This window comes from Brachyistius frenatus, unplaced genomic scaffold, assembly GCF_029030835.1.
Source record: "Brachyistius frenatus isolate BFR_SWC_R1_liver_20210118 unplaced genomic scaffold, ASM2903083v1 Contig_19, whole genome shotgun sequence".
NCBI classification, from domain to species: Eukaryota; Metazoa; Chordata; class Actinopteri; family Embiotocidae; genus Brachyistius; species Brachyistius frenatus.
This window is the reverse complement of record NW_027210618.1, coordinates 3,275,355-3,287,875: the sequence shown is the minus strand read 5'-3', so window position 1 is coordinate 3,287,875 and position 12,521 is coordinate 3,275,355. Positions and strand designations below refer to the sequence as shown.

Here is a 12,521-nt window from a genome sequence, read left to right as displayed (position 1 = left end):
CAGGAAATGGTTTTTTTTTTTCCCCCAAAAGCAGCTGTACACGCAGGTTTGCTTTAGCTGTGGTTTTCAGTGGAAAAAAGGCATGTACAAACCACAAACACCCTCAACCAGAACTCAACACTCAGTTCCTTATCAGATTTCTGCAGCACCGACTTCAAACTGCAGCTGAGCAGAGAGCGATGAATCCTGAAGTTTACCCGTCTGCAGCTGTTCCATTGCAGGACAGGAAATATGATGGACACTTTGGACAGCCTGAAGGCTCCTCGGTGGTTAATTACACCACTGTGAACATCAACACTGAACCCCCCAAGGACCACATCATCTGGTCCCTCTGGTGTTTAATCTATGGAAACCCTTGCTGCCTCGGATTGGCGGCTCTCATCTTCTCTATCAAGGTGAGTTTAATGTGGGACAATTCTGGATTACTTAGAATTACACCTTTCATGGACCAATCTTCTGTTAACGTCTATTCAGAAGAAAAAAAAGGAAAATCTTACAATCTGAGCAGGTGCACTGTCTGATCTCTGCCACTGAATAACAAACTACATTTGCAAATGTAAATATCAGTTCTTGCAGTGACAGGATAGAGTTAGTCAGAGGGGGGGGGGGGGGGGGGGAATCACACTTCTAGCAGAAAGCTTTACCTACATTTTTACAGACAAGGAAAACATAACCTTCACAAAGGCCCTAAAAAGAATCATTCAGGGGAAGGTCATGTGGTGGACAAGAAGATTTTCCCTATTAGGGTCAAAATGTACAAACTAATGACACAATAAATAACAAAAAAGATAGAAAATAGAAATGAAGAACAACAATTACAGCAGCTGTTTTGAATGTGTTACAAACCTTTCCGGGCATTTTTAAAGACAAAGAATTTGACAGAAACGTGGAAAGAACTCTATAAGGGACAAGTGAGTTCAAGAAACGGTAATGAGAGAAATGTTTTGCATCACCTGCAAATGAGAATCTAAAAGTTATTCAGGAGTTAATGAGAGTGAGCCTATAAACTCAGCTCAGTGAAGCTCACTTTAGGTTGAAGATAACTGAGTAAAATTTTAAAGTCAGTATGTTTTGGTCGTTCCAGGCCAGAGACCAGAAGGTGGCTGGAGATCTGGACGGGGCCCGACACTACGGCGCCACGGCCCGCTGCCTCAACATCTTGGCCACAGTTCTGGTCTCCACCGGGATCCTTATTACAGTTATTTCATTTATCGTCGTAATTGTAAAGATACATGAGGTTGGAAACAATTACATTCCAACCAGATACAATAACAGATGGTAAATGTCACACTGTTGGAACTGCCTGCTGCTGCGCCTCAGTGATACTTGTGTTTTTATACTCTCTGCTTTTGATACAAGTTGTAACTTTGTATTCCCTTTTACTTACATTGTCAACCAAAAACATTAGTTTTTAATGATGTTGCAAGAATTGTAAATGGAATTCATCAATATTTCTTGAATGAAACATTTTCAGAATTCAGAATTTGTTATAAAAATGAAATTTCTTCTCAGCAAATCCTCTGTCTCAGCCATTATTTAAAGAAAGAACATATTCATCTGTCAATAACAGTGTCTGCAGTTGTTACATACGATCAAGCATTTTCCACAAATTACAGTTTTTTTTTTACATTTACACTTTGTGCAACTGATGATGATCAAGCTAAATAATTCCCACATGAAGTGCAAATGGGTGTTGCCTACTGTTTATTATTCTGACTGACAACATCACACAAAGCAGTGTTTCCTCCATCTGAGAATTTGAGAAAGATTTATGAGCCAATGAAATGGCTGTAATAAGAGCAGGGAGCACAATACACATACTTTATATACAAATACTTAAAGACATGACACTGAATCGAAATATAGGCTACATGTCATTTATGAGTGGGTGAATTACTGACTGTCAGTTGAGTTTGTATAAGCATTGAACAGATTTAGGAATCCAGGTCTTCTTCGTGCTCTTCTTTGTGCTAACCTGACGTACTCATGCAGGAGGGAGAAAATACCGTAGATGGATCTTATTCAAATAAAGCTGTTGAAGACATATTTTCCTCAGTGGTAGCAGAAAAAAAAATCTGTCAGTTAGTGTTTTATGAAGGAATATTTTAAATAGGTTCAATATATTTTCGCTTCGAAGCTGCTGAATCTGATTGAGGAAATGTAACATCACTGCAGGAGAGCATGTAGGCGACAGAATACATTTGATGCTTTTATTCTGTTCAGTAGGTGATGGGAGCGCACAAAGTCAATGCACCAACAAAGCAGTGAAGACCAGTAGCAAAGAGCATACCACGGAAACAAACAGTGTGTCTCCTACACTCTTATAAAACCAGATAAAACTGCACATTTTAGAGTGACCTCATATTGCAACCTGTCCAAAGCACACCTGTGCAATCATCATACTGTTTATTCAGCATGTTAATGTGCCACACCAGTCAGGTGGATGTAACTTAGCAAAAGGTGAAGTACTCACTAACAACAAAATAAGAGAGACGCAAACCTTTTGTGCGAATTGAATTTTTTTTTTTTTTTTTAAACAAAAGTGCTGTTTTTTTAAAAATGTTTTTGTTGAGTGTAGGTGAAAGCACTGGAATATAAAATACTTCTTAGTAGAACCGTCTGGGTGGGTTCTTGTTAGCAACCCTTAAAAGGGGGAAAGATCCTGGATAGCAGCCCCGCAGATGGTTCTGCTTGAATCCATTACACCATAGAAGGGTTCTTTATAGAACCTCTCTTAGAAGGTTGTGGGTGGAATCTCTCAGATGGTTCTGCATAGAACCCACTCAAACAGTTTTGCCAGGAAACAAACCAAAAACAGTTCTCCAATGGACCATAGAACCGTTTATGGTTCTAGTTAAAACCTTTATTTCTAAGTGTAGCAACACTTGTGTGTCAGTCAACAGTTGCCAAAAGAAAGGAAGGCTTCATTTCAGAAACAATTTCCAAACAAATTTATTCTTAATTGAAAAACAGGAAAAAAACATAGTTTATATGTCATTACACAAAGAGAAGAATTTTAAATATGGTTGTGAAATGTGGGAAAACGTTATTGTAATTTCATGGCATGTGCGTGTTTGAAAAAAATAAAGTGTTCTGAAATAAATCCATCCTGCCTCACTGTAGTGTTGGTTAAACCTGAGGCAGCGTATTACTCTTCTTCTGTTTCCTGTCAGGATAGATGCATAAAAAACATCTGTTCATTCATGAAACTGTGTGCACACAAAGATGTAAATATTCAGAGGCATTTTTTTTTTTTTTTGTCTGGTTCTGTCTTACAAATCTCGGTAATCGTGGAACTGAACACATGTAAGAGCTACGTTTCCACTTCCACATTCAGCCAAAAATAGGTACTGTAAAACCCTTAAACAGCCGTTTGAAATCAAGACTTGCGCTCAACCTCCCTTTAGGCCTGACTGAGAGGAATGTCATGGTTCTGTAACAGTAGAAAAGCTGTCTTGTGGCTGTGGCTATCATCTCTAATTTATCCCACGTATCTGTAAACAGTTATTAAAGTGATATCTCATTCATCTCCATTCAATGTCAGAGAAAGATGATCAGTAACTAATTTATAGCGCTAGTATTGAAAAAGACCCTTACAAATTAGGCTACTTCACAGTTGAGGATAAAATAAGAATATCACTGATAGGAAATGAGGGCAAGAATGTGAGCAAAAGGGGTCAAAGTATATTTCTCAAACATTCATTAATTAAGCCTATGAATGAGAATCAGAATTAAAATGTTACAGATTGCTGTATAGATTTCTAAACAATAACACAGTCAGGGAAATCAGCCACATCCTATTATTCTTTGTGCCAGTTTCTGGCCAACTTCAACTGACAACTCTGTGTTGTCATTTATTTGATCAATTCAATCCTCTTTGTGAATGCACTGATACAGTAGTACAGCTACAGCTGCCACAATGACAGATACAGTTGACATTGTTATTGTGGTGTTAACACAATTTGTAATTGTTTATACACAGTTACTCATTGTTGAGAAAAACAGATACAACACACTTAACTTTATTTGTCTTACAAAAATTTAAAGTGGAGCTCACCCTGTTTCCTTAACTGCTGTCTGCTGTCAGGTTTAAATGCCTGATTTTGTTCTTCAAATCAGATTTTGTAGTATTCAGGCCTATATCTCATCAACTGCTTCAGGAAATGAAAGTTACATTTTTCTTTTCTTTTTTGTAACTCTTTGAAGTGTGCTTTGTGAATTTCTGAAGGGTAAAAACAAGATTGTGGTTGTACATTTTTACTGTGTTGCAGTTTATTTATTTATTTAATTATTTTTTTTATTTTTTTTATTTCACTTTATTAATCCCCGAGGGGAATTTCTTCACTACAGCAGGGGGGCTCTCAGGGGGGAGCTGCTGCAACAGGCTGCCACTAGCGCGGCGCCAGGTAACCTGACCTGAGGTGCATGTTTTTGGATGATGGGAGGAAGCCGGAGAACCCGGAGAGAACCCACGCAAGCACAGGGAGAACATGCAAACTCCGCACAGAAAGGCCCAGGACCGGATTCGAACCTTTTTGCTGTGAGGCGACAATGCTAACCACTGCACCACCATGCCGCCCTACTCTAACTTTCTGTTTTAATGTGAAGTTTGATCAAATGGCACCACATCAGATGTAATGTAGGAACTTCTGGTGTAGTTTCTTCACTGATTTTCGCTCATGTTTTTGTTTTAGCTTTTTTGATCGAGTTGGAGCCTTTTTACATCAAGAGCCTAGAAAAAAAAATTGGCATTTAAAACAATTCAAAATCAATTTTCCATCTGGCTGCTCTTACTCTCAAGTTTAGCTTTAGAAATATAATACTTTACTGAAATTAAAGGCATGTTCAGTGGTGAGACTGCATTGTAAATTTACAAATGCTTGAAAGCAAGTGTTGTTTTGCAGAAGCAACCGTAAATGCAGGTTGTGTTCGGTCTTTTTTTTTCAGTGGAAAATAGTCCTATGCAAACCACAAACACCTTCAAATGAAATCGAGCGTCACAGTAACGCTTCAGTTCCTCATCAGATTGCTGCAGCACCGACTTCAAATTGCAGCTGTGCCTGTCTGCAGCTGTTCCATTGCAGGACGGGAGGTATGATGGACACTTTGGACAGCCTGAAGGTTCCTCGCTGGTTCAGTACACCACTATGAACATCAACACAACATTGTCTTGGTGGTTCTTCTAACTCTGATGTTTTTCTGCTCTAGCCATGACACAAATAGTAATAGTTAAATACCAATGTATACAGTGGGTACAGAAAGTATTCAGACCCCTATAGGGACTGTGAATATTTGTACAATATTGTGTTTATCTTTGGGTTAGTAGATTTATGTAAATATTTATTGTATGGTTTACTGCCGGTATGTAGTTACCTGTAAATGGTATGTCCCAGCTAATTAGTACAATTATTTGTATAAAAGCAGCTCAGTTTGTTTGTGTAGGGGGGATACTGATAGGGGATGGCAAACCTGTGTTGTGGTGCTTATTGGAAAAAAAAAAAAAAATGAAGCTGCATCTGAAACTCCTCCTGGACTCCTGATCTGCTCATTTGCCTCCATGGCTGCTCAGGCATGTTAACACAGATGATCTCAATGTTCTTGAAGGCACATATTAATTGTGACAGACAATTCATGGTGGGCGTGAAACTCACAAAAGCCTGAAAGTTCCTCTTCAGAAGCAGTGTTTGGTTTGTCCCTTCTGGGCTACCGTAGAAAGATGGCAGCTCTGTGGAGGAGGACCCCCTCCTTTTGGACCAGAACGGCATTTCATCATCCAGGACGGGCTCTCTACACCAAGCTTCGCTGTGGTCTGCTGGGGGAGCAACATTGGAGCCGGAGACACCAACAGACTTAACAAACTGGTTAAGAAGGCCGGCTCCATCATTGGCTACAATCTGGACATCCTGGAAAAGGTGGTGGAGAGGAGGACGCTGAACAAACTATTATCCATATTGGATAATCCTGACCAGCCTCTCCACCACCTGCTGCAGGGACAGAGGAGCACTTTCTCCAATAGACTCCTCCAGCTCTGCTGTCACAAGGACAGATACAGGAGATCATTCTGATACAGGAGATCATTCCTGCCCACTGCAATAAGACTGTACAATAACTCACCTCTGGCAAAATCAATCTCACAACAATAACACCGTTGTCTGTTGTCTGTTTTTATTGGTTGTTTAAGTATAAAAAAAAAACAAAAAAACTTTGCACTGTTGTTTAGTTAGTTTTAATTTAATTATTCTATTTTATTTTATTATATTTTATTGTATATACTGTGCATTTTTATATTTAATATTTTTTACTGTTATTTTATTTCTTTCCTGTATCTATGAATGCTGCTGTAGCGAAAAAAATTTCCCCTTGGGGATTAATAAAGTGTCTGTCTGTCTGTCTGTCTGTCTGTCTGTCTGTCTGTCTGTCTGTCTGTCTGTCTGTCTGTCTGTCTGTCTATCTATCTATCTATCTATCTATCTATCTATCTATCTATCTATCTATCTATCTATCTTTGTCTTTGACTTTGTCTCAAGGAGGAACTGATCAAAGTTTGATGGTCAAAGGTCACTGTGACCTCACAAAACACGTTTGTGTTCATAACTCAAGAATTCATACACCAATTTCGCACAAATGTTTAACAGGATAGCATGTAGATGTGATGACAGTTCATGTCCAAACGGTCAAAGGTCAACTCTCTTTCCAATTGCGCTGTATAAACCCTGTTCTTGACATTATTTAATGCTATGATTCAGCAAAAGGAGGGCAGATTATGATGTCATTTTGGGTGTTGAACTTGAAACGTTAGTGATCGTATAGATCTTCTGGGTTGAAGATGAGAGTGAAACATCGTTTTTTAGAATTTGTAGTTTCTATGCGGTAAAATCCATATTTAAAGTATTGTCTACTGTCATTCATCTTAATTGGCCCAGCATGTGAGCACATATAACAATTCCTTCAAAGTCCTTACAACATACAAGAGGGGCAATCAAATAGTTCTGAGACTGCTCCTATTGCATGTGAAGGGAGCGCAGCACCATGATGTGCACAGAGCAGGGGAAAAACACTTCAAAAAATACTGAGGTAAAGACACAAACTTAACACACATCATAATCCCTAAAAACATGCATTCATTTTACTGGAATGCTCCATTGTAGACCTCAAATTGGATACTTACCCTGGGTTAACTTATTAATGCTCTTCTTTAAGGTGTCCACGCCCCGGCCGATAGAAACAAAGTGATCTGAATAAACAAAGTCAGTTCAGTTTTCACAATTGAACTCGATTGTAACTCAAAGATGATCAATCCCTTCAATCTTTCACAAATAATATGCACATGGAAAGATAACAAAACCAGTGCAAACGACCTTGCAATAAATGGTAGAGTAATACTTTTCATCTTTTTTGTATTGACTCAAGCATTTGGAGATGCTTGTAAAATGGTCTGGATCAACAACAAAAAAGGCAGAGTTGAATTTTTAGGCTGATGTGAAAAGCTGACCTTTGACCTTCACCAATTGGGGGAGAAGGCAGCCACACAAATCCATCAGGACAGAGGTTTCACCGAGCTGTCAGAAAACAGTTTCTATTGAGTGACATGCAAATGCTCCCTGCGGGAGGCCTCATATCTCAGATTATATGAACCAATCCCTCTTTAGATGCTCAATTTCCACGTGCTAGATCTAAAAAAAAGAAAAACATCCTACATCTACATCTGTGGATACATCACCTGCTGAATTGTCTACATCTGTGGATACATCACCTGCTGAATTGTCTACATCTGTGGATACATCACCTGCTGAATTGAAAGAGGTTTTAACATAGATTTATCAGAATCACACATGTCAGGAAACAAAATATTAAATGAATTTGTTTTACATCATTTTATATCATAGAATAGACCCTTTTCTTTCTCAGACTGTTTTCAGTTAAAAAGAGGGAGGCTTGGAGACTCTGGGATTTGTTTCTCTTCTCTGTGTCATGTATCATCAGAAAAAAAAAAATCAGCTGTTTTCCATTTCCTCTCCACTGGATCACTCCTATTTTCGACTTTGAAGTGTTTTCTGAGTCATTTTTGTTTGAAAGCAGCAAAGAGGCAGCAGAACCAGTGGATTGCCTTCGTTACCAGTGAGTTTCTTTCTGTTTTTAATATTCTTTGGTATTGATATTAAAAAATGAACACAAACTATAAATGGAATATCCTTTAACTACATTTAATCTAATTTTTAGCTCTGGAGGATGAAGGTGTGTCTCCTATTTTGTGTCCTGTGCCTGGTGGCCACAATTGGCTACAGTCTGCTTCTGGATGATTCAGACCCAATTCCTGGACCACCTGGGGATTATGGATTAACAGGTTTTTCAGGTGGGTAATACGCTTTTCACTGTGCCAATACTCACTCTAACTACAAGCAAGTTTCCATTTATCTATCATCTGAAGCCTGGCTCCCTTTTGGACTGCCAAATGAGTTTTTCTTGATGCACGACCTACTGTATAGGCTTATGATGTGAAGTGTGCATGACCATGAAGTATTTGTTGCATCATGGTGGACAAGCCCAATATATTTTGTTTGGAATATTGTCAATGTAATATTTGAATACTTTAATGCTCATCAATCCCATGACCCATTCCTTCAGGTGCTGCCTTCAAGCCGAACCTCTCTGTCCTACAAGATTAGATATCAGAATTGTCTGAGCTATTCAATCATTTAGTATTTTTTCCTAATGTGCACAGAGAATGTTAGTCTCACCAGGTTACCGGTGTGGCTACGGACCTGTAGGTCACACTTGATGTCTCTCTACCTGATCTGCAGGACAACGAGGAAACATTGGACCACCTGGAGACCGTGGAAGAGCTACAGATTGTAAAGGTGATTTGTTTTTATACAATATGTATACACTTTCCAACAGTTTTCATCAGTTTAGTAAGTGTTCAGTTGCAGTTATCATTTATTATAATACATGAGTGCAGCTGTAGTGTGGTTTTAACTGTCAGGCACAAGGAAAGCAGATTTTACATAACAGACACAACACAGACACCTAGCTCTGGAAAAATACTACTTTTGCTTATAATGCTTATAAAAACATGTCTTCTGCTTGGAATGATAAGGTTCCATAAGGCAGTGTGGCAATATTGAGCTCAAATGTTTTTGCATTCAAAATATTACAATTGCTATGTGAAGCAAGGTCTCTTTCATACATGAAAATGACCCACACACTAAGGGCCTGATTTACTAAAGATGTGTGTGCGCGTGTGTGTGTGTGTGTGTGTGTGTGTGTGTGTGTGTGTGTGTGTGTGTGTGTGTGTGTGTGTGTGTGTGTGTGTGTGTGTGTGTGTGTGTGTGTGTGTGTGTGTGTGTGTGTGTGTGTGTGGGTGTGTGTGTGTGTGGGGGTGTGGGTGTGTGATATCACGCGCAAACTCCACACAACCCGCAAAAAAATGTCCAAGCAGATCTACTAACGACGTGCAGTGAAGACTGCGTCTTTCAAATGTGCAATTTAACACACGTTGTCCATTTTGCGTGTTTGCCTGCATGCATATGTAATATTGGGCGTTTCTGCTTGAAGGTGCAAAATACTGGGAGAGGAAATGCGAATAGAACAATTTAACACCCGCAACGATATTTACTAAACCTGAAAGTAGAAACAGGAGAAGTGATTGTTGTGTATTTTAGTACGACTGAAAGGAACGTATTAATCAGGTTCGCAAATCTGCAGAGACGGCTGCTCTTATTGTGGTGAGAAGGAGACACAGAGAAATCACAGAATACGTAGAGAACGTGGTTTTACACCCGTGATAATCTTCTATATAGCATTTTGTTCTTGTTATATTTATATTTCTTAATTTCCTTTTCCTTTTGCAGTCGCTCTGTTTCCCATTACTGCAATCTCTTTAACACACGCAAACCCCTCATTTAAATACAGCGATTTGCACCTGATTTCAATGACGCAATTACTCTTAGTAAATCACCCGCAAAACGGGTGCAAAAAAAAGTGCAAACTTTTGGTAGGCACACGCAATTTAGTACCCTTTATTTGAGATCTTAGTAAATCAGGCCCTAAATGTATTCTAAATGTGAAATATCTCAATTTTAGCACATTTTTAAACTTTGATTTTGTTTTCTAGATAGAGTCCAAAAATGCATACAACGTAACATAAAATGAATGCTGTCACAGAATAAGTGTGAGGGTAACGCTGAGATTTAAAAAATCAAACCAAAAAAAACTAATGTGATATCATTTTAGTCAGCAGTATTTGACGGTACCTTGTGTGCTGTGTCTCTCACCAGGTTTTACCACAATCCACCTAACAGCTGTCCAGACATCTCAATAAAAAACAATAATATCAGCCACATAGTGGAAAAGTCAGAGTATTGCCACATTCATTAATCTTGGAAACACGATTGTCCCAAAGAAAGTTTGAGCCAAAGTGAATGAGATTTATCCATCAGAGACCATGAATGTTTGTCCATAATTCTATGGCAGTTGTTGAGATATTTCAGTCTGGACTTAAGTCTTGGGCCAACCAACACACTGACGACCTTGCTGCCATGTCCCTGCATGACTCAAAACAATGATAGGAGGACTGAAGCTGAAAATGGAAAATAAGCCTTTTATATCAGTATACATGTGCACAGAGAAGTTTGCTGCAACCTTGGTAACTTAATCTGTTTGATCCAGACGTCATTGATCCCATCAACCAGGATCTTGAGACTTTACAGAAGAGCACAACTAAGTTAGAGCTTGGTAAGTATCATGTTCAAGGATTACATGGGTGTTTCAGGATATTTGTGCATGTGGATAGTGATTGATCTTAAAGAGACCAATATATGGTTAGAGTTGTCCCTCTACTTTATGTGCATACTACATCTGACTTTTTACCTCTGTACTTTTGGTGGTTATCACCTTCTTTTTGTTATTGTGTCCTTGGTTTGTTTGTTTTTTTCCAACATTTATTGAGCATTGGATTTGAATTTGACCAACAAAGCAGAATGCAAACAGATTTCAGAGGACAAAATATTTCATCTGTGTGTAAAGATAAAAGAGTTTGATATATTTCTGTCAGTGGAAGAACACACGTTAAATGACGTTGACATCAAGCGTGGAAAAAATGCTATAAACATGGAGATTTCAACTCACTGTCTTGATCACCGACTGGAACTGACTCAGGTGACAGCAGGTAGTCCTGTAAAGTGTAAGAGCTGAGTATCTGGCCCTCCATGCTTTTTTCTTTTTTCAGTTATAAACTTTGACTTTGTCCGGAGGGTTGGTCAGAAGTACTTTGTGTCCAACAAGGAGAGAGGCTCTTTCTCCCGGGCTGCCGAGTTCTGCTCCCAACGAGGCTTAGAGCTGGCTCTGCCCCAGAACGAGGACGAGAACAGTTCACTGACTGAAGTGTTCGGGGACGATCCCAAAACGGTCTGGATTAACTTCAACAATAAAAAGGCAGAGGGGGCGGTTGATATGGAAACCCGACCTCTGACCTTCACCAAATGGGGAGAAGGGCAGCCAGACCAATCTGTACAGGAGAGCGGCTGCACCATGCTGTCAGAAAATAGCATCTGGCGAGTGACAGGCGACTGCTTCCTGAATGCTTACATCATTTGTCAGTTATAAATGTCAAACAATGATATTGATGGGTCACAAAAGAAGCACATTTATTCTCTCTCTCTCTCTGCATGTTTAAACTTAGTCTGCTGCAGCCCGTTCTGTTCTGTTCTGTGACAGCATTGAGTTTCACTCTTGTGTCATGTTGAAAGTGATGCAGAAATGAAACCAGGTCCGACCCAGTCAGAGTACTGTCAATGATGTTGTGGTAAAACTGACCAGGGTGCTTATTCAGAAACAACACCAACAGGGAACATTTACATGACTAACACAAAGGCTCGTAACATAAAGGATTAAAAATAGTGGTGTTAAATCTATGCCCATTGATTTGTGTATCACAAGGAAACTGCTTCATGGACGATGTGTAAAAACTTTTTTTTTATTTAAAAAATACCCATGAATAAACATGTCCATGAAACTGACTCCATGCTTATGAAACATATGATTGCAATATTAGCATGGCAATGTTACTGTTGCTGTTGTTATTACAGATATATTCATGTTTGAAAAATAATGTCTGCATAAAATTACAGGTAGGATATTATGTGTAAAAAAACAGATTGTGTATTTGGTAAGTAGCCCTAACAGCCCTGACAGAAGAAGCACATGGGTTTCCCATGTTTTCTGCATGGGAAACATGTGATCACATGTAAAGACACGTGTTTACCACAGGTTACAATATATAGTAATAATATGTGGAAAAGTATTGACATGTTGTAATTTGTAATAGTATGTGAAACATGTGGAAATCATGTTATCACATGTAATCTGTCACAAATAATGCACATTTTCACCAACACATTTTAACAGGTGCAGTAATGTGAGCACTGACAAACACTAAGGTTCAGCGGAGAAGACAGAGACTTGAAAACGACAAAGTGCCAGAATTATTGACCCACTTGATTTGATTTTTGGAGCATTTTGAT

The 12,521-nt window shown here is 38.9% G+C and overlaps 3 protein-coding genes across 3 annotated transcripts in view; 2 read left to right on the top strand and 1 right to left on the bottom strand.

Moving 5' to 3' along the window:
* The window catches only part of cdkn1cb (cyclin dependent kinase inhibitor 1Cb), a 227,257-nt gene that overhangs the window by 59,181 nt on the left and 155,555 nt on the right, over window positions 1-12,521 (bottom strand). The gene's annotated exons all lie outside the window — the stretch shown is intronic.
* Window positions 149-3,098, top strand: LOC138619104 (dispanin subfamily A member 2b-like). The gene is made up of 2 exons (XM_069695336.1): window positions 149-395; window positions 1,085-3,098. Exons 1-2 carry the CDS (start codon window positions 180-182, stop codon window positions 1,280-1,282), a joined length of 414 nt encoding a protein of 137 aa, XP_069551437.1. The 5' UTR covers window positions 149-179; the 3' UTR covers window positions 1,283-3,098.
* Window positions 8,230-12,012, top strand: LOC138619191 (mannose-binding protein C-like). Its single transcript, XM_069695487.1, has 3 exons — window positions 8,230-8,353; window positions 10,669-10,734; window positions 11,228-12,012. The coding sequence occupies exons 1-3, from the start codon at window positions 8,230-8,232 to the stop codon at window positions 11,602-11,604; spliced, it is 567 nt and encodes a 188-aa protein (XP_069551588.1). The 3' UTR covers window positions 11,605-12,012.